Genomic DNA, 26,982 nt, shown 5'->3' with positions numbered 1-26,982 from the left:
ATTTGTTAATCATAATTCAACATTAACTAATGCATTTTAACATCCAAATTCATGTTTGTTAACATTATTTAATGCACAGTGAGTTAATTAACTAACAATGAAACAATGAATCAACATGAACAAATGCTGTAGTAAATGTATTGTTCATAGTTTGTTCATGTTAGTAATTTTAACTAACATTAACTGATACAACCTTATTGTAAAATGTTACCAATGGTGAGCAGGAGGAGTCTGTTAGGTTGTAATAATTTCCTGATCTTTCAGTTCAGATCTATTCAGTTTCTCTAGGAACTTTCACAATACAAACAAAAACTGTCGCAGCTTCTGGCTCGTGTGGACTTTAAATATGTGAGCCATGCCCAATTTCTTAAAATATGCGTAATCTAGAAGTGCATTTTCAGATTCCACTTAAAGATTAAAAGGACAAAGATTTTTTTTCTTAATGACATGCACAGATAAACTAGCATTGTGAGCTAACAAAATCATACGGTTAGTTTTGATTTCATGGGGACTTTAAGTTTACTAATTAACCTTGCACACTGAAACTAATATAAACATTCTCCATTCTCTTCTCCAGCAATCAAAAGAAAAAAAAAAGTTCACATTAACTATTAAGAGTACATTACTATGAAATACAAACATTTTTATTTTGAATTGGTTTTATTTAGCCATTCATTTATAATCACAAAATCCTCAGACTTTCTTTTAAATAACAGAAAAGCAAGGAAATGAAAGAAAAGTTTATTATAATTAATAAAAGAACAATTCCAGATTGCCAGCAAATCTCTCAACATAAATCATATAGGAATACTCTGAACAGGCAAATTCAAAGAAGGTGCAAAGTAGCCTGGCTAAACCAAGCAGTTAGGACAAGAGACGTACAGAACACAAAAATATTTACAAACCCAACAAGACGAACAAAAAAAACAACAGTGCTTCATGGCAAGTAGTTATGACATTATAACAGGGATTCGAACGTTCATCTAAGTGAATGAATCACTCGTCTTTTTCTTTATCTCTACCCCATCTACGCTAAGTATTTGTAACCAGTAACATAAAGATTGTCTCTTTATCCATTTCGGAGACACAATTCTTAAATAAAAATGACCTTTTCTTGCATATTTATTCATGTCGCACCAAACTGGACACTGAATGCGTCACGTGGTACTATATGAAGAGTGTAAATGGAAACGACAGAGACCGACAGAGGAGGATGAAGATTAACATTATGTAAATCAGACATTCACTTCAGCGTTACAGTTTTTTTTTCTACCCATTCATTGATATGTCAGTGTATAAGGTCAGCTATATCCTTAGGCTGCAGTAAAGCACGATCCAGTTGGTTATTGGCACAAGCTAACTTGCTTTAATTTGCCAGGAAACCATTCGTGGCTTCACGCAATTAGCAACGAAGGTACTTTTTTTTTCTTTTTTCGAAGAGTAGTGTATTCAGTAAAATAAAAATAATCTGGTTCACGTCACAACAAAGCTAAGACGTTGACCAAGATAATGAGAATTTTTAATTAAGGGTGTGTTCACACTTAGCTTGTTTGGTTCGTTTCTGAATTCTGGAGCAATTGCTCTGCTAGCATAGTTAATTTGAGTAAGAGTGAACACTGCAGTCCGAACCGAACAAAAATAGACTGAGACCAGTTAAAAGATAAGTCCACCTCCATACAAACTCTGGCATATGGTTTGTCTGAAATATCAACATCAAAAAAAATCAACATGGATAAAAATCTCAATAAACCAAAGACAGGATATTAAATCACAAGATGTGACGACAAAAAAACGTGGATATTCAAGCATATCTTGCTTTTCTCATAGATGTTGCCCAGTTTAACACGAGTGACAAAAATCCGGCAGATCTTTTTTTTTTGTGTACGACAGAAATTCCTGGTGATGTTGACGTTGCAAATGCCTATCCATGTTTTATAAACTCTTCACGAGCTCCTGCTTACAGCACTGAATGAAGTTTTGAGTTTTTTTCTTTAGATTCAGGCTTTTGAATATTGACAGTGTGAACGCTATTACAACCAGGAGCAAATTTGGTCCCGGCTAAACAAACCAAACTACAAGTGTGAACACACCCTGAATATAACCTGTGTCTTTTAATATTTGTATATTTATACGGTGAGCATTTTTTCTAATTGTTTTTTACAGCACCTGCAACCGCAACCAAAACATTTTGCAATGTTCCTTCATTTAAAACGGAAAAAAGCCATCGGCGCAAGGTGCAACGGCAAGTTTAGACCCGCAACAAAGGCTAAACTCCAACTTCAAAAGCAAATGACTCAGTTTGTTCCGGTTAATCCTATATACCAAGACACATTATTCAAACTGCACTGGTGCCACTCAGGAGTCCATGTCTGATGGCTTATTAAAAAGTTTATGCACAATGGGAGAGTAACATTAAAAGCTGGGAGCAGGGCCTGAGAGACCCTTTTCCCCAGCAGAAGAGGGAAAAAAGCTTACTACAGTGTTGATTTACAGTGCTGAAAGGGTACTGAAGCTGATTTATTAATAATGCAGTGTGTATCCATCCTCAGTCTGTACTTCCAATGCTTTTGCTCAAGCTAAATTCAATCTCGTTTTTTTGCACCACCCAAGTTCCTTGGCAAATTGTATTGACCCTCCAGAGAAATTTCAGGTGAGGTGAAATTGCGGTCCAGTAAGAGTAACGAACAGATTTAGTTCTTTTTTTCCAAGTGAAATTGTGACTTAAGATCCACAGAATGACCTAGATGATTGAGTATGGTGACAAGAGAATTGCACAACACCTTTGGTTAGTATTGGCATGCCTGTGGTTTCTTTTGGCTTCACTTCTAGCATTCAGTAGACTCCTTCTCTACCAGTGGTTCGTTCTCACCCACCAATGAAATCCCAGGGTATGTACTCACACACACACAGCATGGGTTAATGCTGAAAATGTAACAATTTTTGCATCCTCATTTTCAACGTCATCTTAATGATGTACTGTCATCAACTAGAAATTTTGGGAGCATTACCAAACAGTTCTTTCAATTAAGAACGTTTTTTTGGCGTCCTCCTTGACTTCCCATATCTTTCCAGTTCTTTCAGTTAGCATCTGAAAGTATGCCATCCTTCTATAAATCAGTAAGAAGTCTTTAATACATAAAGCACGTCTGCTTTAATGCCGCTTTGAGGAGAAAACTTTGGAACCGAAAAGGAACAAAGAAAACCCAATGCAGGAAGAGTAATCAATGATGCAATTTACTTCTCCTCGCTACAATCGCTTCAAAGAAAAAGGCTTCCTTCGCCTTTCAAAATACTTTTATGGAAAGTGCCTTTGCGAAAACTAAAAGGGCAGCAGTTCGAGCTCCTCACTTCTTTTTGTCCTTCTGCTTTTTGTCAGGCTTGTTGCTTTGTTCTGTGCTCATGTTACGAGGCATGAGGACAACGCCGTCCGGCCCGAACTGTAGACTGTACTCGTTGGCCGAGTAGGGTCGGCCTTCTTCGTTGCGCAGTTGTGCGAACAATTCCTGGGAAAGACTCTGAACCTTCTGCTTTGTCTGTCTGATGCATTTCATGTACTCGATCTTCTCCTTCAGTAGTTGAGACTTCTCACGTTGCAGGTCTTGCACTCCTTGCTCAAGGTTCAGGATAGTATCTAGCTTGCGTTTACGGCAGTTCTGTGCCGCCATCTTGTTCTTTCCACGGCGGCGGATGTCCCGTATGAGGGAAAGCTGGTCCTCATTAAGATGGTGCTTGGCAAGAAGCTCGTTGAACTCCTCAACAGGGAGGTTGATGATTTTTTCATTAGAGAATGGGATGTCCATGGCCCTTGCCCTACGCTCATCGCGGCTCGACTGCCTGTCAATGCAGTCTTGTGGGGGCTGGAGTTTCGTCTGCTGCATTTGCTTGTCTCTGCCTTTCTTGCTGCTGGATGTGGACAGCTGAGAACGCTCTGAGAAGGACGATGCCAGCGGTAGATTGTAGGTGTGATTGTGATTGACGCTTTCCAACTGTGGTACGCCATGAAATTGAGAAGGGTCTTGGTAGCTCATGCGGCATAGTTTGCTATACTCTGGCTGGTATCCTCCGACGGCTCCTTCCTCCGTTTCTGCTGTGGCTGCTTCAGAATCGGTGCTGTAGCCCACGGCTCCTTCTTCAGAAAATGTAGCAGAGGTGGATGAAGATGATGCAGCTGATGAGCAGGACGTCTCCGAGTTGCTGGGAGATGCTGGACTATGGCTGGAATCCAAAGAAAGACCTGAGTCTGAATCAAGCTCATCCTCGAGCTGAGAAGCCTGGGCTTGGCTGAAACCCTCTTCCATCGCAAGGTCTAGCAAGCTAATTTCATCAAGCATCGACTCTTCCAGCAGGCTAGAGAATGGATCTGGCAGCACCGGAGTAGTGGTTACGTTGGTTGTACTGTTTAGAGGTGGTGGGAAAAAGATTCCTGTCAAGTTAGTTGCTCCAAATGTTGAATTGATGTTGGAGGAGTTGCTGGAAGAGAGCCTGACTAAGGTAGGCTGCTGTCCGCCCAACTCTGGGTTAAAGAGTGTGGGAAAGTCCTGGCCACAGCTGGGAAGTAATGCCTGCTGGAGACTAACATCCTGGTTAATGAGAGTGGATCGTGGGAGCCCAAAATTTCCTACTGTTGCTGATTCTGTAGTGCTGGCATTGTTGTTATTGGGGTCATTATTTATGGTGGCATTTACTGCCGTATTGTTCACCTCCATGTCCTAAAAAAGACATAATGAAAGTTAGACAATGTTTCATGGTGTGATACTTAATTGCTGTCCTACATATTAATTTGACTAGAAATATTAACCTTAATTTAACCAGGTAAGTCAATTGAGAACCAGTTCTCATTAACAATGACGACCTGGACAAGAGGCAACATAAAAAGCAGATACAATACGAGATTAAATACATAATTGCATTTCAGATAACAATGTCTTGAATACACCTCTTTCATACAAATCATGAAAAAGTCACTGCTTATTATAATCTGAAAAACCTTTACCAGTGAGAGAGGAGAGCTGCTGTCACTTCAAGCTACAAGGTACAAATACAGTATAATGATGCATTCAGTTTTCACCTAACTATTTATGTTCACTAAAGTCTGTGTACATGAACCACACAATAGATGTTTTGTCAATAGCCCCTTTCACACAGTGATACCGGTAAATATCCGTAAAATTTCTGGAACGACTTTACCGGTATATTCAAAAAAGCGCTGTTCACACAGGCGAGGACGTTACGGAATTTTTCCGGAAAAGAGCATTCACACATCCATCGCAAAATGCCGGTAAATTCTGACATCATTAACCAGAAATGACCTCTAAACGGCTGCGCTTGTGTTTGTAAACTTTTTAATACATTACAAACTCTTCGGATGGATCAGTATTGAGTACAACTCCAATGAAAACATAGAGAAACACTTTCGCATGTCGAGATGTTCATGATATGTGTGTGTGTGCTGGCGCTATGGGCGCTCACGGGCACACGCAAAGCTTGATGGTAAACAAACAACGGATTATCATAAACATTTTATTGATAATTATTTACACAGTTAGCATTAAGAAGGAACATAGAAACGTTATCTGACTAACATCTAGCAGCTAAATGTTGGAAAAATATTCAAAGGCTTTTATTCTCATAAACTGTGTGCACGTGAATGCGTCTGACTGTTCTGATTGGCTAAAGTAGACGTCTCTTGTCAGCACGTTCTAGACGTGGACGCGCTCTTTCCGGCAATCTTCCTTCTGCATTCACACAGCGCAGCATTCCGGCAAATTACCGATAATGTTACAACTTCTCTTTCCGAAAAAAAAATAGCCAGAATGAATTTACCGGTATTTTCAAAAAAGGCCTGTTCACACATACAACCTTTACGGAAAATTGCCGGTAATTTTCCGGAAAGGTCTGTATGTGTGAAAGGGGAAAATGTTGTGAGTAATTGAACATTCAAATGCAATAAGCTGCAAAAAAAGAACTGAAATCAGGATTGCATGCTGTCTAAGAAAGGTGCTTTTTGTCTGTACACTTCAGGTGATAGGCCAAATAATATAGCAAAATCACTAACAATAGAAATTTTAGATATTGAAGCAGTGATATATATTTCGATACACCCAGCCGTAATGTGAAGTAAGACCAACGTAAAAAATTACGGTGTAATGTGCTATTACGTTTGACTGACAGGATATACCATAAGTCAATGAAGTGAAAAAGGTATACTTTTAAACTGATTCTTAAACTTCATATCTTGAGAATCTCATTATAATCATTGTAACCTGACCTATAAATTCAGAAAGTCTTCAAATTCATCACTAGAATGCAAAGAATGAACAAACCTGCAGTTCCATTATGGACATAATGTCCTGCCACTGCTGCTCCAGATCTAGTGGTGTATCGGTCTGCGACAGTGTGGGTTGTAGAGGAATCCCTTGTGACGTTGAAGGCGTTTCTTCAGTTGTAGCTCTCAGCTGTGAGGTGGGAGCAGTGGCCTGGAACTATAAAAGACAATGCAAAATGACAATCAAATAATAATAAAAAAAACTGTTTTAATGTGCCACATAACAACATTTAATCAACTCTACCTCTGGCTCTTCTCCAAATGGAAAAGTTGCCTCCAGAAGCCTCAGACATTCCTGCAGGGATAATGAAGTCTGAGCACCGAGACTGGTAAGCTAGAAAATAAGACAAGAAAAGTCCATGTAATTACAGGCTTGACAGGAACTCATATGCGTCTACAGCTTACCAGCCTTTTAGGAAAACAATCTAAAAGCAATTTTAACCAAAACCTTGCTATGCTCCTCACACCTTCCTGTAAGCCTATCACATTACAGCACATACCTCCTCAGGTATGCTCTCTCCTGTCTCTCCATCAACATGAGTTAGGCTATGCACTGCTCGGAGATCAAGTCCATTTCTCCAGCTTTCCTCTCTTCCACCTGCCTCTTCGTTCTCTTCATTAGGTTTATCAGCCTCACTGTCCTTCTGCCGACTGCTATAGTTAAATACTTCTCGGCCAGCACCAAGGTCAATATCCTGTCTCCAAAGAATGTCTATGAGGTCAATGTCCTAGAAATATATTCATCAGAGGGAGGATCATTAAAGGGCTAAGATTACAAAACATCATTAGATAATTACATCCAATGAGGGACTTGATGCAGAAACATTAGCTATTATTTCTGGAATTGTCCCTAGTATAAATGTATACATTACAAATGTATTTTTCTTTTCTCCCTCACTCTATCTATATATACGGTATACATACATATATACAAATCAAGGCCCAAATGATATGCTTTTATGGTGTGAAAACATATATTATTATAGATTTTAAAATATAATATACTTTAATATGTAACGTAACAGGTTTAGTGTAGTTTTGTGTAGTGTGTAAATTGCAATATGATACAAGTTGGTATCGCTGCAGCCCGGAGAATCCCTCCAAGTGGGAGGGATTACACCGCAAGTAGGTTGGGTGACCTTGCAAGTAAAGGTTGATTTATACTTCTGCGTCAAGCGCAAGTGTATGCTACGGCGCAGCCTACGCATTGACGCATAGCCGTCGCTGATGTGCACCTCTCAAAAAATGTAACTACACGTCGCAACGGCGCGTAGCGCAAGCTCTGTGATTGGTCAGCTTGGTAGCACTGACGAGTCTGGGCGGGACCGAGAGCCGCGTGAGCCCAATGGAGCGATTGTTTACAAGTGTGGAGTCCCATATAGGAGCTCCGGATGGAAAGTTTTGTTTTGTGTTGACCTCATAGTTAAAGTTGTTGCATGTTCGCCGGTTCCTGGCTCAAAATGAGCGAGTTTGAGGCACTTGTACATTCAGGAAGCGTTCAGAAAAAACAAAACAGCAGCGAAGGAGCTCGACACAGAGGAACATAAACACTTCACTGCCAACTAGCGTTTTGGAAGTGTTAATGCAGACCAACAGAGACCGCGTGCAGAAGTATAAATGCACAGCTAAGCGCGTTGCATGCGCCGTGGGTTACGCCGATCACTTGACGCAGAAGTATAAACCAGGCGTAAGAGGGACTTAAACCACAAGTAGGTTGGGTTTAGGTGGTGCAGATACAGTATTAATAAAACACATCAGGTTGCTGTGAGGTTGGGTTTAGGGTTGGGGTAGGTGAAGAGACATTCATAAAGCACAACATTGAACTCAGTGTCATGTAATAGACATTAAAGGTGCAGTAGGTGATTGTATTCAGAAACATTTTTTGTTGTGCTGGTTGAAACTCTCTTTACAGTCCAATAGTAATGATTACAGTAAATGATCAAAATGTGTTTATATGTATTTTTATATTCTGGGTAAAGGATAAAACTCCGCTCGCAGATGCCCAGTCGGAGCCGGAGGACAGCCGAGCTCGGACCGATTACTGTAAAGCCAGGCGCGGGTATAATTCGCTCTTAAAGCGGCCGCACGGTCACGAGACGGACCGGGAGAAATCAAATGCTGAATTGAAATTTTTAAAAAACTGAATCAATACTGGAGTTACTTTAGCACACTGGAGGAAGGACGACACCATGGCTGAAGTATTACTGTTAGACAGGTAATTCTGTTTTAAAACTATTTTATGTTAGATTGTGTTTTGTTATGAATGACTTATATGCACAGACGTGTTGTTCAGCCACTAAATCTCCCGGTGAAAGATTGATGTGATTATTTTCAGTTTTATAAGGTTCTTTGACAGCATCTATAATGTAGATTTATATTTAGTTTAACAACAAAACACCAGTAAATAGCTTAACCTGCTTTATTGAGCTGAAGCTGCTTTTATATTCACATTGGGTCATTTTTGAACAACGATAGCCTTCCTATACTGTTTACCATGCTACTCTGAATATTAGCTCTGAAATAGCATGTAACGTTAAGTGTGGCTAAGTAATAAATGTAATTCCTGCTCAGCGCTGGCACTAACTAACTGGCGAATGACATGAACTAGTGGGTTGTCTGTCGGCTGTTGTGACCCGGTGCACGCGCTTGCGATTTCAGGGGGTGTGGCTTAGAATCACAGTCCCTCCCCGCCGTCCAAAAATAATATGCTAAGCGGTTAGCTTTTTGGCAGATCACCTACTGCACCTTTAAATAAATAAAAACTCCAGGTTTGCACAGCCCACTTAAAGCTCAATCCCACATACTTGGAGCTGGCTCTGACCTATGAGTATACCCTTCTCATATGATGTGCCTTATTTGGATGTAGGCATGGGACAATAACAAGTTTTAAAGGTTTATTGTGGTTTGGAAAAGTCAAGATTTTAACACCCCTAAAATGTTCTGTTATATCAGGGCAGGAGTGGGCAAACTCAATCCTGGAGGGCCGGTGTCCTGCACAGTTTAGCTATTAACACTAATCAAACACACCTGTACAAGCTAATCAGTGTCTTCAAGATCACTAGAAATCTATAAGCAGGTGTAATTGATTAGAGTTGTAGCTAAACCGAGCACGACACCGGTCCTCCAGGACCGAGTTTGCCCACCCCTGTGTTATACGATTCCCAAAATATGCAAGGCAGGAGTGCACAAACTTCCAGTAAAGTTTAGTTCCAACCCCAATCAGACACACCCGGGCTAGCTAATCAAGCTCTACTTTTTTAATCAGACTTTTTTAGATACATCCATGCAAGTGTGTTGAGGCAAGTTGGAGATAAAATCTACAGGACACCGGCCCTCCAGGAATGAGTTTGGACAGGTTGGACAAGTTTTTTTTGTGTGTTTTAAAACAATCTGTGTTTTTAAAACTAATTAAGTGGTCAGAAGTCAATCATTTATTTTAACTATTTAGCCTGACATATTTACTGCTCCAAAATGTTATAAATGTTTCTTTAAAAAAAGTGTTCAATGTTTTTTTTTATTTTTTATTAATCAATTGACCTTTTTTACCCAGACATTTTAAAAGAACTTATTTAAGAGCAGTAATCACAATACCATGATACCATGGTATTCTTATCCAAGGTATCTTCCCATCAGAAACTTAAACCAGCCCATGCCTATTTGGATGGCACAATATGAACTTTAAGCTGCAGTGTAATTGTGGTTATCTTAAATAAATGGGATTATATCAAATAACTATAATAAGATGTTTAATCAATAATCGCAAAAGGTCTACAAAAAGGTCTAAAAAAAGAGAAAACTTCTTTCTCAACAAAATGAAACACTACATATCCTGTGAGATCCTGACAACCATATGAGTAGACATCCTCTATCTAAAAGGCAAATCATCAGTAAATACAACAACTAATCTATACATACGTCATTAAAAAAAGCTGTGATTTTGCCAAAAAAATTATTACCATTTCCAAGCTTAAAAACCTTAAGATTAGCACAACTATCTAGCTTTCAGAGCTCTATCAATGAGACCACACCCTGTCCAGCCACTATTGAAGGACTCAAACATACAAGCAGCTCACAAACATTGCTTTTAATAGCCACTATTCAATGGCCTTAATCTAATATCGAGAGATAATAGCATAATGCTGTTCTCCCTTTGAAGAAATCAAATACGTTCCAACGTCAATCTAATTACAGCAGGCTAAGCTAAAAACACACAGCTACTGTACCTCTTTGGAGAGGTCGTCGCTGCTCTCTCTCTCCCCTTGCTCCTGACTGTCCTCAGGGGCCACGGCTCCCAGACTGTCCTCTCCACTGAGGCTGTAAGTGGTCTCAGAAGTACCGCCAGCCCCTCTCATGGCCGAGGCTTCGGAGTTGTTCACGTCCTCCAGGCTGCCCCCATTGTCCAGGGCAATGCTGGGGCCGGACTGACTGGTTGCCGAAACCACAGTCTCAGGGTCACGATGCACCAGCCAGGCACTCAGCTCCGTGCTAGGCACACGCAGATGATCCAGCGAACGCACCTGGTTCAATAGCCGACGAGTGGCAAAAAAATGGTCCAGATCCACACTTTTAGGATGGATGCCATAGCCGTCCAGGGTGTTGCGGAGATTGTGGAACTGCGTCTGGGTGTAGGCCGAGCTGGGGCCCAGGATGATCTCACGGAGCGGGGGGAGCTGATTGTTTAAGTAAGTGTCCAAGTCCACTCGTACCCCAATCAGACTCAGGAGGATAGTGAACTGAATAAGACCCTCTGTGAAGTACTTTTTCAAGTAAAGCATTTCTTTGCAAAGGAACAAAAAAGAAAACTCAAAAAGCAACTAAAAAGCAAAAAAAAGAAAAACAAATCACGCAAACAAACGTCAAACCAAATTAGGTTACGTTTAACCTTGTATATAATAAAAAATCAAAAGCAGACACAACATAAAATGATGCTCGCTTTGTTCCACAGTCATGTGCTTTTAATTAAATACTACTAAAGTTGAATCCACTTTTGTTTTTGATTAACGCTTTTGCGCCCCAAATAATATCCAGGTTATATCTGCAAGCATGAGTTTTTCCTGCAAACATAGAGAAGAGAAACAATAGTCAAAATGCCATTATATTGGCATGAATAACAGCTGATTATGATTGCAATGAAAGATTGATATAAATGAAAGAAACATTAAAGTTTACAACTTGCAGCATGACTTATCATGCTATACAAATCAAGTTTTATTATAATATCAAAAACAGAGTAATATCAATCTATATGTCACAGACCATTTTTGTTTTATATGTTATAAAACATTAATACATTATGACCTCCCACTAAATACACCCACCTCATAATCACACCCACATCCATCCACCCATCCCTGTATACCTCAAAAAACGTGATATCCTTAAAGGAATCCCGCATGTTCGCCGTCAATAACAGCAGATCGGTGACTGAACTCCGTCGTTTATTGTCTATTTTCACCACATCCTTCTAAAACCTCGTCTAAAGACAATTTATTTGTCCAGGCGCTGTGAAGTATTGACCTCTCACACTTCCGCTATCGGAGCCCAGCAGCCCGTTAGCAACAAGTGGCGCAACAGCCTCTGATTGGCTGAGATGGCTGTCACTCATTTTCCTCGCCGCGCTGCAGCCAATAATGAGGCGGGGCCTGACCGGGTTCTGCCGGGGACACTGAATTACTAATAACAACTTTTATTAAATACCCATTTCTGTTTATCGGTCAAACCTAGCCACTTACAACAATTCCTGTAGCTCAAGCAACGTTGTCACGTGCATTTGCTGCAGACACACCAACACACACTCCCACATTCGCAAATACGAAAGCTATAGCTAACTTAGCCAGCTAGCGTAGCATCAAAATAGTCGTTTTTTCATACTTACTCAGAATGAGTTTACTGACAAATGACTCCGAATACATCCATATGCATTCACAACCACTGTCATTAGTCACTTCCAGCTAACCATGCACTTATCCCCTCAGATATCTGTATGGTTGTCACTCCCCTCTCGCTTTGAATGGCCCACCATGACTTGCAGAATTTCCTCTTGCCGACAACTTGGCCGAAACTGAGGCGCTGAAACACGCTGCCACTGCGCAGGCGTAGAATATTCTAGCGAACATACGGCATGAGATCATTCATCAGAATTCCCCGTTGTATTCACAGCCCATAAATAATAAGATGCAATTTTAATTAAAACAATTAGATTTATTTATAAGATTTTTATTAGATTTATATTTAAGAACTTATGTCATTTGTTGTTTTACTATTGTTTTTAGTTTTACATGTATTGTGGCACCCTTACCAAAAACACAAAACTATTGACTATAGCCTACCTAAAACGCAGCATTAGGAAAAGTAATGGCATACACATAGTATACGTGTATTATTTTTTTTAAATTAAAAGTCATGTCATGTACGTCATTGTCTGCCGGTTATCCAGGGCCAGGTCGCGGGGGCAGCAGTCACAGCAGGGAAGGGAATCCCGGACTTCCCAGACACTTTCTTCAGCACTTCAAGGGGGATCCCAAGGTGTTTCCAGACAAGCAGAAACGCAGTCCCTCCAATGTCCAGGGTCATCCCCTGGGTCTCCCTCTGATGGGACAAACCACCTCAACTAGCATCTCTTGATGTGGAAGTGCAGCAGCTCACCTCACCCAAGAGCTCCTCAACTTGTCTTTAAGGTTGTGCCACTATGCGAAGAAAACTCATTTCACTTGTAGTGCAGTCTTGTACTTTTTTCATGACCCAAAGCTTATGACCAGGTTAGAGAAACATAGATTGAAGAGTAGCCTATATTTCGAGCTGTCCCTTCACAACAACAGACCAGTACATCAACCGCATTAGTGTTGCTGCTGCACTGATTCTCCTGTCAATCTCACTTTCCATCCTTCAACAACTTGTGAACATAATCCCAAGTTACTTGAACTCCTCCACCTGGGGTACAGACTCTCTTCCAAGCAGGAGATGGCAGGCCACTTTTTTTCAGTTGAGCACTCTGGTTTTGGCAATGTCACAAACCATCCCAGTGCATGCTGAATTTCCAGGTTTGATGGAGCCAACAGGACAGCATCAACTTCAAATAGCAGAGATGAAAACCTGTGGTCCCCAAATCATCCAGGGGTAGCACATCTTGTCAAATTCAAATGTTTATTAGAATAAACTACCTGTCGAATAAACACAAAAAGTTCATATGACATTTGAAGCTGACAAGATATGTGTTCTACATCCTTATCTAAAGCGGTAGACATTTGAAGCTGACAAGATTCAATTCAATTTGTTTATTGTCATGTGCACAGTAAGGAAACACGTTTCCCTGTACAATGAGATGCTCTATACTGTTTTTATTTTTATAGATTAAACATGACAGACTGAGCAACCAGTAGCACATTCTGAGGGTGTACAGATCGTCAGAACAATGCAAACCAAATTCCTGCTTTGGTCATAGAGGCAAGACAGCCCTTAACAGAATGTCTTGTACACCATAAAGTCAACAAAGCAACTGTGAAATGGACAGGTGAACTTTCACAAACCCTCGAGCACCCTAGAGAGCTGGTCCAGTGTTCCACGGCCAAGATGAAAACCACATTGCTCTATACTTTCCAGTATCCTTGCATCCTCTTGGATGCTGAGAAGTGTAGTCCCACTGTAGTTGGGTGCACAGCACTGTTCCCGACCTCCACATGATGCGGTAGAGGTAGTGCAAGGCTGCTGGGGTGGATAAGACTATCCCTGAGTACCTCAGTCTCTGGATGGGGTGGGGTTGTCTTAGTTGACAACTATTAAACATCGCTTAAAAAAGTAATGCATCAAATAGACTAGCTGTCAAGCATTTTATATGAATTTTTATATGAACTTGAATTGAAAGCCTTTACTCTAGTATATTAAAATAATATAAATTTTCTGTATATAACGAAATTAAGATTAATGGTGCTGGAAAACAAACAGTGTGCGACTCATATTGATGAGCAAGAGGGGTAAATTTTTTGGTAGTTTGGTAATGCATGCTTCAGTGAAACAAATTTATGAATGTATTTAAATTACATCTTATTTATTAATAAAATGTATACATTATCAGTGTTTTCAGGGATATTTAGTGAGTATTTTAGAGGTTACTGAAGGTCAAACTATGCAAATTATTTGTTTAATTGTTCTTTTTTAACACTACATGCAGATGTAAACACCAATTTTACAAGAAAAGTGTTATGTGAATACTTAAAATATTTGTCGGTGCACTATATCTGCCAGTTTCAGACTGTTGAGTGATACTTTTATCAGCTTTGATTGGTGCAATTATGCATTCACAATGAAATAAACAATTATAAAGTGGGTTAAATGTTTATTTATATTATACATTTTTAATTATTAATATTTAAGATAGAGATCAGAGATCAGAGAAAGCTATTTCCTACCATTAAAGTAAGTAAGAAATACACTTCTTGTGTTATGCCACAGCCATATCAACCTGCAGCCCAAGACCGGTTACTCACTGAAGCTAAGCAGGGCTGAGCCTGGTCAGTACCTGGATGGGAGACCACATGGGAAAACTAGGTTGCTGTTGGAATTGGTGTTAGAGAGGCCAGCAGGGGGCGCTCGACCTGTGGTCTGTGGTCCTAATGCCCCAGTAAAGTGAAGGGGACACTACACTGTCAGTGGGCGCTGTCTTTTGGATGCGACGTGAAACTGAGGTTCTGAATCTCTGTGGTCATTAAAAATTCCATGGCACTTCTCGTAAAGAGCAGGGGTGTAACCCGCAATCGGCCCATATGATCATGGCCTCCCAATCATCCCCATCCACTGAATAGGCTCTATCACTGTCTCTCCACTCCCCCAATAGCTGGTGTGTGGTGAGTGCACTGGCGCTGTTGTCCGTCGCATCATCCAAGTGGATTCTGCACATTGGTGGTGGTGTGAGGAGACCCCCCTCATAACTGTGAAGTGCTTTGGATGTATGGCCATACACAATAAATACACATTACATAACATTTTGTTTTTAAGTCCTTCAGGGGGGATCAAGCGTTAATTAGGGGGTCAAACCACAAACCACCTATAATTCGCACCTTGACACAGTAGTTCTTTAGTACAATATAGCTATGAACAACAAGTGAAGTCATATTGCACAACATATACAGTTATGTGTGTAGCAAATCTGCATGTAAATGACCAATGATTAAGTTACTGCACATAAACCTGAATATGTTCATATGAAAGGAAATGGCAATTGTGGTTTGTGACATATGCCAATTTTATTCCACTTAATAAATACAGCAACCAGGTGAACATACTGACAGAAAATGTACTGCAGACAGAAAGAAGACTGTAACGGAAAATGAACCTGTAGTAGAGCTAGTTCAATGATGCGACTGTAAAAGTTATTATTTTAACACTGACTTTCATGTTCATGCATTAGTCCATTTGTATGTTTGAAGTCTGAAAAGCAAATTGAAAATATCTACTCAATTTTTATCTTTGAAATTAGTTTGATCTAAGTTTGGCTACAAAATAAAATAAAATAATATCTACAATTTTTTTTGTTGTAAATGTAAACATTTCTACAGATGTTCTGTGAAAATACAAAAAACACAATTTTATTTTCTGTAAACAAATACAACTAAACTAATACAAATAGGAATTTAAACAAAAAACTCTAAAAACTGGTGTTATTGTTCAAAGTAAATATTAAGTTGTTATTTTAAAATAAAAACTTTTTCATGTGTACACATTTTATATATTATTTCAGTTTAAGATTGCTGTGTGAATATACTGTGTAACGTAACATATTCCTGTGATTTAGGCTGAATTTTTAGCAGCCATTACATGGTGCTTCAGGAATCATCATATGCTAAGGTGTCGCTCAAAACAAATATCTGACTATTATTATTGTCGAACTGTTTGTTGTCATGATTATTATTTATTAAAAACGTATGCCATGACAAACTTCCTGAAAATTTTGTGACTTACCGCCACTAGATGGCGCTCAATAAACGTGTTTGACAGGCCAGAGGTCACTTGTGCATTGAGTTCAATACTGTAACTATCCACTGATAACATTCCGTCATTCTTTCTTAAAACCTGTTAAAATCTGGTAAATAAAGGTAAAATACGCTTAAGTTTTACAACATTGATTTAGCATTTGTCAAAAGTCCTTCAGCTTTTCATTTTCATACGGTTGTGTAGCAAACAGAATCTGTAGATTTTCAACAAATATGGTTTCATTTAATTTCCATCAAATCAGGAAATAGAATCTAGATGGTGAATATGGAATAGTAAATGATTATATAAACGCTAAACTAAAAAGCTTTAGCCTTACATAACTAAAGTTTTTCTTGTCCTGAAAGAACTCGGCACGCTATAAATGTGAAAAATTAAGAATAATAGCCATATTAGAGCACTGCGTCACTGCAGTTTTTCTTGCCAGTCAAAGTGAATATGTAAGTATGTCTGAACTCTCAAATTATGAACTCTGCCTTATAATAAAAAGAAACTGTTGTTCAGAAACATAGTGCAGAAAAGCAGAAAGTATAGCAATTGATTACTGAAGAAACATGTTGGAAATGTCATTGGGAGGCAGTAAACATTTGCTGCCATTCAAGTTGTGAAGCTCCCCTTTGATTATCACTGGATCAGTCCAATAACATTTCAATGAATGTCTTTGTTCTAGGAAACACCATCCTTGGAAATCAGCCTATGTGACTGCAGTTGACATAAATAGCGTTACTGTTTTTTCCATACCCATATCAATCAATGTATGCTAACGTTCTTCTTTAAAACACATTGTATAATTCCTATGAGAATCTTGGTTTCTTATGTTTGGAAATTACAGTAAAATCACTAATTGAATGGAAAAGTGTATTGTATATTAAAAATGCAGGACTGTAATAAGTCTTAAATTTTAAGTCTTAAGTTTTAAATAATGAAAAAACTGCCACCAACAGTAAATTAGGTAAAAAAAATTTAAATTAATAAAAAACAGTCCCTCAAAGGCAATGTTGTTTCACATGTCCAAGACTGTGATAAAAGGTAAAAAAAATCCAGTTTACAATTACTTTCCATATTGAAAATACGTCATTTTGTGTGTTAAAATCCTGAAAATCAGTTAAAATCCTGAATTTCTAAACAATTTAGTAGTTTTGATAAAGACTGAGGTTGAATGCATTTATGCAAAAGAAGAGGATGTTTTCATCCTTAACACAACAAGACTTTCAGACTTTATTAACCTTTTTTCTTTTCTTTTCTTTCTTTCTCAGTTTGAATTTGAGCAGATTGTCTTGATGTCAACATGCCATTTCATCAGCTGATTATTTACTGTAAGGAGCTTATTTGTCCAATAAAGTGGCCCTTAAGTGTTTGGCGTAACAAACGTGAAAACCATACCTTAAAAAACACCATATTGTCTGGCCAGAATACCCAGCTCTCTGCTTCCTGTCCTGAATTCAGCTTAACACAGACATGCAGGGTTTACTTTGATTTGATGTAATAACTAACAATGATACCGATGAGAGTAAAGAAAGGGAGTAGTCAATTTCCACAATAATTGATCATGTAACCATGACAAGCCATTCACCCTGCTGAAAAAAACAGTTTAAACCAGCCTAGGCTAGTTGGCTGGCTTTAGCTAGTGAACCAGCCTGTGTTTTAGAGGTGTTTAGGCCATGTCCAGGCTGGTTTCCAGCCATTTTCAGCCTGGTCTTAGCTGGCCTGTCAAAAAAAAAAAAAAAAAAAAAAAAGACAATTTAAAACAAGCTTAAGCAGCCTGGTTCAAGTTGTACATGGCTGATTTTAGCTGGTCATCTCCCAGCCTGACCAGCTAAGACCAAAAACCAGCCTGGAAATGACCAAAACCCCTTTATGCAAGCCTAGGCTGGTTTAAGCATTTTTTTCAGCAGGGCAATTTCTTAAAATATTGGCTGTAATGAATTTAAACATATTTATAGTAACTATTTTTTTGGGAAAATCTTATACTCATTTGGTGTGCTGAAACCAAAAAAATTGCTCCTTACCTTATTTATTTCTCTTACACATTATTTGCTGACGCCTCAGGAAACCATTATTAAAAATGCATGACGAATCTAACTTGCTCAAATGACAGATTAATACTCGGTAAACATGTAAATACGGCTTTCATTGGAAATACTCCTTTGTTTTTGAGCTCGTTCGCATCGTTTTACACGTCGAACAGAAGCTTGAGTTTAAGAGTGTCACTTGTAAATATTTACCATAGTAACTATAGTTTCCGCTGAAGCAGTCTGCGTTACTATAATTAATGCAGTTGCTGTTACTACAATTACATTGTGGTAACTTGTGGCTATTTGGCACCAGTGCGATTAAAAATAAATAAAGATTTGAATAAATTCAATATGAAAATGAGCTTCTTGAACTGTTTAAAAGATAATCTATATTGATTTATTACGAGTTGTTACCACAGTAACTATGGTATATTAGCGGAAACTCGGGTTACCATGGTAAATTTTTTTGCAAGGGATTTCCTGTTGTGAGGATCTGCCGTTAGATTGAATGTAGACGGGACTCAAGCTCGTGCCACGTTACGCTACGGTGCGTTAGCCTCAAATGTGTTCCCTGTCATTTCTCGGTAAAGTGCTGTCCTTCCATGGATCCTCTCAAGTATTTGAGCTGAAGTAGAATAATCGCGGGCAACATAGTTGTCGGTATCTTTAGTAGACGTGTAGCTTGTAAATCTCAGGAAGAGGAATAGTGTTTAGTCTAATTCAGCGCAACTGCATTATGCAGAGTGGAGCCTCTTTTTCTCGCTCGCAAATAAAATAATGGGAGAGAAATGAGAAGGAAAACAAAAGCGCAGCGAATTCTTGACTACGAAAATGAAGAGGACGAAGAAGAGGAACAAAAACCGGACTGCTACAGTGTAAGATGATCGATGGAAATGTGTTTTGGGTGTTTAATGTCTCATTGTTTGTTTGTAACTGTTAATGGCATATGTTTGATCCCAAAAGAATAATTTGTATCATGTCAACCCGACTGTCAAACAGAACGGTGCACAGAAAAGAAGGAAAATGTATCTCTCCAAAGAGAAAGCAGAAGAAAATATCTCATCCGAAGCCGGGCTTCAGAAGTTGGACGTGAAGGTTTGGGCTTTTCTTCGTTATCACTGTTTGATCGATGTTTTTGATGCGCTTTGGATGCGCAGACGGACTGCAAAACCTTTCTGTTTTGATCTTTACAATTGTTCCGCGTCGCTTATTTATATCATTTAATTAAACGATTTCTTTCGAAATGTACAGTTGTTGGTTTTCTACTGCACTTTTCGCATTGTAAAGCGGTTGTCTCAACGCTTTTCTATCCTGCAGCAGTGGTGTGAGGCAGGGCAGGCGGCCATGCCTGGCCGCAAATAGAGAACAATGGGGTAAAGCATGGTACAATACACCATTTGATCTAAACCTCATCAGGCGTTCTGCACACATCAATCCCCCGCACATTTCCGACCGAGTACAAGCTCACCAGCGAATTGAAAGTTTTGAAATGTGAAACTTCAGAAAGTTTGAAAGCATTTCTTCTTTTCAAATTAATTTGACGTTATAAAAGTGCACCATGGTACTTTCCTCAATGGAAAACACCAGTATGCAAAACATCATCATTTGTTTTCAAGTTTAAAAGCATTGCTTTTTGGCAGCAGCCTACCAGAATAAGATGATTTTTCTTCTAAACTTCTATGCCTTTGCTGGGGCTTGAGTGCTTTTTCGAGTAGTCAGGCTTGGATATAGGCTAAGCTGCATTCATTTGTACTCTTTATTTCAACAGGTAGGTCGACAGTGTTATTGTAGTAACAGATTTTGATATTTCAGTGGAAACTACTTTGGATGGTAAAAACAATGTATGAATAACAATGTTAACCTTTCCATTAAGAAGATGTTAATTTTTTTTCTTGAGTAGAACCTTTTTTTATCTAAAATCATGGCATTTGGTGATTAATGAAATACAGGCCCATGGCTATAGAATCTTTAAGAGTAAAAGGAAACATATACAGGCAAAACCAATCTATCAGAAATGGCTTCAGATGAGGTCTTATAAAGAAAAATGACCAATCAGTGGAAAAAAAACTTAACATGATGAACATCATTATTACCTTTAATACAAAGCGTTGGCAAACAGCCCTAAGCATCCTAACAACATTTAGGAGAACAAGCTTCTGGTTGTATAATAATGTTTGAGTGGAGACAAACCCCGTATTCTGTATGAGCTGGCTGTGTTTGTAAACAACAGAGAGGGAGGAAGCATGTGTTGTCAATCAAAATTGTAGGTACTTGTGCTTATTCTGAACATTGTTATCTATATCAAAATACCAACTCAAGTGTGAGTTTGCTCCCCCATATACGTCATTATGCAACAGGATGCTTGTGGTTAACACTGATGTGAATGTGCTCAGTTCTGTTTGCAGAGAGTGTGAATCAAAGATAATAATTTGGTAAATAATGTTAGATTTCTTGCATAGACCCATTATTTAGCTACAGGAAGCATTGGTATTATTATATATATACACAATTTATTGATTTTTTTTGTACCAGAAGTTAGAAAAACAAGGACCATAATTTTATCCTTGTATATCCTAAAGATAAAAATTTTAAATGGCCTGAGATTAATTAACAGAAAATTAATACTTTTTTTTTTTTGGTGAACAAGGCCCTATCTCTTTAAAGACTGAGCCACATCAAGCTAATAGTTGTCTGTTGGGCTGTCTGTCTGGTCAGTTCAAGTTTAGCTTTATTGATATTCCGCTACATTTGTGGACATAGAGTGGATGAAACATCACCTCTCACAGTAGATGAATAAAAAAATCATAAATATGAACAAAACACTGAACATAAGAGCTATTTTATTCCTATACACAACATACTGGAGTGGTAATCGAACTGTACATTTACTGTAAATACTTAACTCTACACATAACAGAAGGCTAAACGAGTACCTTTAACTAAGATAGAACAATATTGTGCAATAAACTGTCCAAATGAGGTAATTAAGGTTGAAGAGGACAAGTAGTGCAACATGATTGTGTGGTACATTAACAAGTGACTAAGTAGTTTGTTTGGTGTGTTCCACACGTCGCCTTACGTCAGGTTAACTTTGGATCAAGTTGGCCCAGTTCAGCATGTAGAATAGGCATTGGCCATCACTTTGATTGGTTATTCAGTAACGAATCAGAGCGCAATAAATAAAACTGAAGTGACGAAACCAAGCAAAAGTCAAGAGGAAACACAAAGTAGCTGACTTATTTTTACTACATTTCTCAGGTATTTGCAAATGATATGGAATATTAGATTATCAGACATATTTGAGATCTGTGATAATGGTATGAAACGCTGCTTTGTGTGTGTCACATTTTCCAGTTTCCCTACGTGGAACAAGGAAATCGATTACCACCACCTGCGAGTATGCAGACACATCCTCTTTTGGTTCAGTTGGCTGTCGTCTGTTTGGTGTGTTCTTGTGCATCTTTTTGGTCCCGACAAAACTAAATGCGGCTGACGCATGGCGACAAAACAGTTGGCTTTCGTTGGTGCTAGTTTTTTGGCATTGGCTTGGTGTGTCCCGGCCTTTTAGCACTTTAAAACATAACTGCACGGCTGCTTTTCTAAAAAATTGTAGTAATTAGGCATTTCATGTGTTTTTCCCCCCAACAAAAAAAGATTGTTAACATCAATCCCAGTGGTTAAAAAGTGAGAGACAACATCAACACTTTGACTTTCAAGACCTGTTACATGCTTTAAAATGCCGTCAGAATTAAGAACCAAAATAAGCTGTAAAACCTATCAATTACAACTGGCTTTGTACAAAATATTAGGACTCTTTCTTGTCATGACAGGTTAATGAGCTGGATTGTTCTTCCGCAGACCTCTACACTGACAGTCCTCCTACTTCTGAGACAGAGGTATGATGAAAGTGACTTGTAATGGGTATTTAAGACATTTGCTTCTTGAAATAGTGGATAGACATGAGGTTGTGCGTTTTTCTTTGATGGCAGGAGGCTCATTATTTACAGTCCTATTCCAAGAAGGAGCTTATTGCGATGGTCTTATGTATGCAGAGAGAAATGGAAGACATGAAGGAACAACTTAGGTGCCTTACAGGTTAATATTGTTTGTTTTTGTTACTTGTTTTGTTGTATTGAACTGCACGAATCCAATCTTCACATTCCACTTCTTCCTACAGCATGTGGAAAGCTAGCAAGAAACTTGGAGACGCTGATTGAGAAGACCCAGGTGTGGTCAAATGGGAACAACGGGATCTCTCCTGGGACCCCTGTTTCTCAAGGCACAACACAAGCACCTGGCGAGCCAGAGGCTGTGATAGCAGATGTAGGGTCTCTTCCAGCTGTTGTCAATGGGCAATGGCTGAATCAGGGTCCTGGACCACAGAAACCTCATGAGGCCACTCAGAATGCACACAGAGATGGACTCTACACAGAGGTAGACTATAAGAGTTTTGGCCTGTTTATATTAAGTATGATAATTGTAATAGGATTTTAAAAAGCAGTACAGAATTGAAAAGAATAACAGTTTCTAGTTGATAAACAATTTAAACATTCGGCCAATTAGAGTCCATCCTTATTTACCTGTGTAAATCAATATATTAATTACATTTAGTCGGGTAACTTTTTAATGACCTAGATTCGTTTATACCTTACGTGTTTATAAGATAAATTTAAATGGGAACATTAAAGGGGGTCTATTATGAAAAAATAACTTTCAGAAGGTGTTTAAACGGTTGTGTGGCAGTCTCTAATGGTAAAAATGAATCAATTCTATTTGTTATAATCAGACTTTATCAAAACAGTCTACAGAAACACTTTGTTTGACATTCTCCCTTTATACATGTCATTGGAGGGGGAACGCCCTGCCCACTAGTGACAATCTCTACCTTATTAGCATAATCAGCCTTGAGTGAGAAGCAGCTGTTTTGAATCTATGGCAATGCTGAAGCATAGACATTTTAACTCTGCCCTCTTTACAAAATCTCATTTGGATTTAAATTGACGATCTCCAAAATGTCACAATTTGGTTTAAAGCCTAAAGGGGGCACTTTCAAAGAGCTCTAAAACATTATTTGTTGAGTATTTTGATCTAAAAATTCAAATACACACACTCTATGGCAGGGGTGTCTAAATTCAGTCCTGGAAGGCCGGTGTCCTGGAGAGTGTAGCTCCAGCCTTATGCCACATTCAGACAAAAGCCTGATTTATACTTCTGCGTCAAGTGACCGGCGTAACCCACGGCGCATGCAACGCGTGTAGCTGTGCATTTATACTTCTGCGCGCTGTCTCTGTCGGTCTGAACCGGCGGACGTGCAACAACTTTAACTGTGAGGTAAACACAAAACAAAACTTTCCATCCGGGGCTCCTTCACGGGACTTCACACTTGTAAACAATCGCTCGCGCCATTCGCGCGGCTCTCGGTCCCGCCCAGACTCGTCAGCGCTACCAAGCCGACCAATCACAGAGCTTACGCTACGCGTCGTTGTGACATGTAGTTACATTTTTTGATAGGTGCACGTCAGTGACGGCGACGGCCACGGCGAAGGGCTGTGCGTCAGCGCCGTAGCATACGCCGGCGTTTGACGCAGAAGTATAAATCAGCCTTTACAGCCACTTTGGAGCTGCCTGTCACTCTGGGTGGCGACCTGCTTCAAACGCAGTGAGTGTAGGTATATAGCTGAGCTGAGAGGGATCACGTGAGCTCTACTGGTGTTCCTATCGGCTTTCACTCAAGAAAGTCGCAAGAAACTTTCAAGAAAGTTAAAGGGTTTTTAACTGTCTTGTTGCTAGATATGCCCACCTGGTGGCCAACGGTCGCTTGCGTAGACGTAGGTCACCGGAAATCGATCACTCTTCCTTGAAATGAACGGCCGCTTTTAGTGTGAATGAGGCTTTTTATCAAACACACGTGAACCAGCTAATCAAGCTTTACTAGATATACTAGAAACTTTCTGGCAGGTGTGTTGGAGCTAAATTCAGCAGGACACTGGCCCTCCAAGTTTGGACACCCCTGCTCTAGGGATATTAGAGTCTTATTTTACACCTTTTATAAAGGGGCATAAGAGGTCCATTTTAAGAAGAAAAATGTACTTCTCATTATTTATGAAGTTCATTAAATGTGTTTTCATTATGCTAGGGTATTTAGAGCAAAAGAAAATTAAATTATAGTAAAGGGTAACTGAAATGATGGAAATTAATCAAATAAAATTTAAACATTATCGTTGCTAATAGTCTAATGGTTAAGTGCGTCGACACGCAACACTGAGGTCCTCACTGTAACCTGCATTCAGTTCTCGGCTTGAGGTCCTTTGCCTATCCTTTCCTCTCCCTTTGCACTCTTGTCTCCACTCCACTGTTCTATCCATTATTATAGGTGAAAACCCAGAAAACATTTTTTTTCTAACAATTGAGCTTATGGTCATTCCACCCTGAGCGAACCCAATCTCAGAAACTAAGAGGGGTTGGGCATGGTTAGTACTTGGATTGAAAAATCGCCTTGGAATACCAGGTGCCGTAAGCTCTTGGTTTGGCAGTGCTGTGGCGCAGTGGGTAGCTCACAGCAAAAAGGTCACTGGTTCGAGCCTCGGCTGGGTCAGTTGGCATTTCTCTGTGGAGTTTGCATGTTCTGCTCATGTTTGCGTGGGTTTCCTCCGGGTGCTCCGGTTTTACTCCACAAGTCCAAAGACATGCGGTACAGGTGAATTGGGTAAGCTAAAATGTCTGTAGTGTATCTGTAAGTGGGTGTATGGGTGTTTCCCAGTGATGGGTTACAGCTGGAAGGGCATCTGATGCGTAAAACATTCGGAATAAATTGGCGGTTTATTCCGCTGTGGTGACCCCTGATTAATAAAAAGACTAAGCCGAAAAGAAAATGAATGAATAAATAAATATAACAATTGAACAAAACTCGAAATATCTCTGCGTCTTGAGCGAAATACTAGTTCCTTATCCTGAAACTTGAAGTCCATGAGCGGTTTTAAGCCTTCTGCACCCCCATGATGACAGAAGAGTGGAGGATTCTGCTGCGATTTTTCTAAATCTTTCACCATTGCTTCCAGGACATTCAGGCATTTAGATGCTGAAGTGGTGAAAGTGTTGGCTTTATCCAGTTGGCTTCCCGCTGCCATAAGCTCCTCCACATCGCATTTTTTTTTCATTGCCCGTTACTGCATTTTTAATTTCTGTCAGGTTGTTTTCTAAAGTCTTAACAGATCATAATACTTTAATGGTTTTTCAATACCGTCCAGTTTATTTCCAAGCTCAGTTATCAATGTTTTAATTCCGCTAACTTGTCTGATGTATCCACCATGACAGCCAGGTCAAGATCGGCCTGAGATTTCTGTTTTTCCGCACCTGTTCTACGATCTCTAGTAAAAATGTCACACTGTTTTAAAGCAAGATGTTTGAGCATACTCAGATTGTCAATTACGATCAGAGTTGGTAAAGTTAACAAGGGTATTATACATTTTTTGTATGCGGGTTGTCAGAGTGAATCAATCAACCAGCCATCCTCGCCAGAGCCACGCGACCTCTCCAAACAGAGAAAATAAATGGGGAGAAACAATAAATTTTGAATCATTTACTGCTCCTGTGTTATTATTTATGCATAATAGTATTTAAACTTGTGGTTATTAAGTATTATATTATGTGTTATCGTTTAGGGCTATGCTTTATTATGTATACGTGTATGTTACAATATATTTTTGTTTGTTTTAAATCTCCCACAGTTTATTACTCCCGAACTTCTGGAGAGGTGTAACACAGGAACCACTGCCCAAAAACTGACCAACGACCTGCTCCGTGGACTTTACGAGAGAGAATGCCTTGCTTCCCACTCCATATCTGGCGTGGTGTACAATAAAAGGGGCCAACCCAAACCTGCCCTCCCCACCGAAGAGGTCCAGGCAATCCTGAGTATGATTCTTTTCAATCACAGTTGAACGTTCATATAATACTAACACTTACAATCTATAATCACTAATGTCCTGAAATAACTCCCATACAGGAACAGTTCAGTATTTCTTCCCTGGCAAAACTGATGCCGAGATCAAGGGCTACATCCGACAGAAACTACAAAACGAAGCCAAGAGGTTAAGGAAGAAACCATCGCTCTCGGGCCAATACGATTCTAGAGATCTCAATCTACCAAGCCCCAGGTCTCACTTAGATATGACTGACCGCAATTAATATGTACGGTTAGTGGATATCATGTATGTGTTCTCCATTAAAATAGCCTTATTCGATGTTACTCGGCCATTAAAAAAGTCCTGGACTCTAATGAAATTGATGTGCATTGACAATACTCTTCAAAGAAAGCCACAGTGAGTCGTTGGGGCGCTGACGGTTGTGGCGACACTGATGTGAAAATGCAAATGAGCAATTCCAGATAAGTTGGCCTCTGGCTGCAACGAGCACATTCGACGCTTAGATATCGAGTTGTTTAGATATTAATGTGTCTCTGATGTGAACGTCTGTTTTTTTGTTTTGTTTTTTAAAAACACTTTGTATTTAACAGATGTAGGACGTAAAAGTGTGCGAGGAGAATTCTAGAGCGTGACCATTGTATTTTCAATGTATTTCTTATTTGAAGATGTTCTTTGGTCTATACGACAGCAGCTTTATGTTTGTAGTTTTTGGTTATTAAATGCTGAAAACACA

The 26,982-nt window shown here is 39.3% G+C and overlaps 2 protein-coding genes and 1 long non-coding RNA gene across 16 annotated transcripts; 1 reads left to right on the top strand and 2 right to left on the bottom strand.

The window, feature by feature from the left end:
- Nucleotides 1-725: 725 nt before the first annotated feature.
- On the bottom strand, nucleotides 726-12,367 carry nfe2l1b (nfe2 like bZIP transcription factor 1b). Of its 9 annotated transcripts, XM_087275136.1 has the most exons (7): nucleotides 12,058-12,367; nucleotides 11,685-11,978; nucleotides 10,549-11,379; nucleotides 6,826-7,053; nucleotides 6,570-6,659; nucleotides 6,324-6,482; nucleotides 726-4,709 (listed from the first exon to the last, which is right to left on the bottom strand). In XM_087275136.1, the coding sequence occupies exons 3-7, from the start codon at nucleotides 11,098-11,100 to the stop codon at nucleotides 3,345-3,347; spliced, it is 2,394 nt and encodes a 797-aa protein (XP_087131262.1). In that variant the 5' UTR covers nucleotides 11,101-11,379; nucleotides 11,685-11,978; nucleotides 12,058-12,367; the 3' UTR covers nucleotides 726-3,344. The 9 variants fall into 9 exon arrangements, with proteins under 9 accessions (XP_087131262.1, XP_087131261.1, XP_087131264.1 ...); XM_087275135.1 differs by having other exon boundaries at nucleotides 11,685-12,367; XM_087275138.1 differs by having other exon boundaries at nucleotides 6,826-7,020; nucleotides 11,685-12,367.
- Nucleotides 9,422-26,982, top strand: si:ch211-194k22.8. Of its 6 annotated transcripts, none has more exons than XM_087276529.1 (7): nucleotides 18,826-19,199; nucleotides 19,324-19,419; nucleotides 22,183-22,220; nucleotides 22,314-22,419; nucleotides 22,502-22,758; nucleotides 26,052-26,238; nucleotides 26,330-26,982. In XM_087276529.1, the coding sequence occupies exons 4-7, from the start codon at nucleotides 22,359-22,361 to the stop codon at nucleotides 26,509-26,511; spliced, it is 687 nt and encodes a 228-aa protein (XP_087132655.1). In that variant the 5' UTR covers nucleotides 18,826-19,199; nucleotides 19,324-19,419; nucleotides 22,183-22,220; nucleotides 22,314-22,358; the 3' UTR covers nucleotides 26,512-26,982. The 6 variants fall into 6 exon arrangements, with proteins under 6 accessions (XP_087132656.1, XP_087132655.1, XP_087132653.1 ...); XM_087276527.1 differs by having other exon boundaries at nucleotides 22,155-22,220; XM_087276531.1 differs by having other exon boundaries at nucleotides 19,288-19,419.
- On the bottom strand, nucleotides 15,549-19,069 carry LOC141376819 (uncharacterized). The gene is made up of 3 exons (XR_015504275.1): nucleotides 18,319-19,069; nucleotides 17,693-17,755; nucleotides 15,549-17,011 (listed from the first exon to the last, which is right to left on the bottom strand). It is a non-coding gene; the product is annotated as an uncharacterized LOC141376819 (long non-coding RNA).

Source organism: Danio rerio, chromosome 12 (genome assembly GCF_052040795.2).
Source record: "Danio rerio strain M-AB ecotype USA chromosome 12, GRCz13ab, whole genome shotgun sequence".
Taxonomy (NCBI): domain Eukaryota; kingdom Metazoa; phylum Chordata; class Actinopteri; order Cypriniformes; family Danionidae; genus Danio; species Danio rerio.
Note: the sequence above shows the minus strand (reverse complement) of the source record. Positions and strands in the feature narration are given on the sequence as shown.

Excerpts from the sequence above, each read along its gene's own strand:
- nfe2l1b (XM_087275135.1), bottom strand. The coding sequence starts at position 11,100 with ATGCTTTACTTGAAAAAGTACTTCACAGAGGGTCTTATTCAGTTCACT. Across the intron at positions 6,660-6,825 it reads GAGAGAGCATACCTGAGGAG|CTTACCAGTCTCGGTGCTCA; the intron begins GTATGTGCTGTA and ends CTTATTTTCTAG. Across the intron at positions 6,483-6,569 it reads CATTTGGAGAAGAGCCAGAG|TTCCAGGCCACTGCTCCCAC; the intron begins GTAGAGTTGATT and ends TGTCTTTTATAG.
- si:ch211-194k22.8 (XM_087276526.1), top strand. The coding sequence starts at position 19,113 with ATGAGAAGGAAAACAAAAGCGCAGCGAATTCTTGACTACGAAAATGAA. Across the intron at positions 22,420-22,501 it reads ACAACTTAGGTGCCTTACAG|CATGTGGAAAGCTAGCAAGA; the intron begins GTTAATATTGTT and ends TTCTTCCTACAG. Across the intron at positions 22,759-26,051 it reads GAGATGGACTCTACACAGAG|TTTATTACTCCCGAACTTCT; the intron begins GTAGACTATAAG and ends AATCTCCCACAG.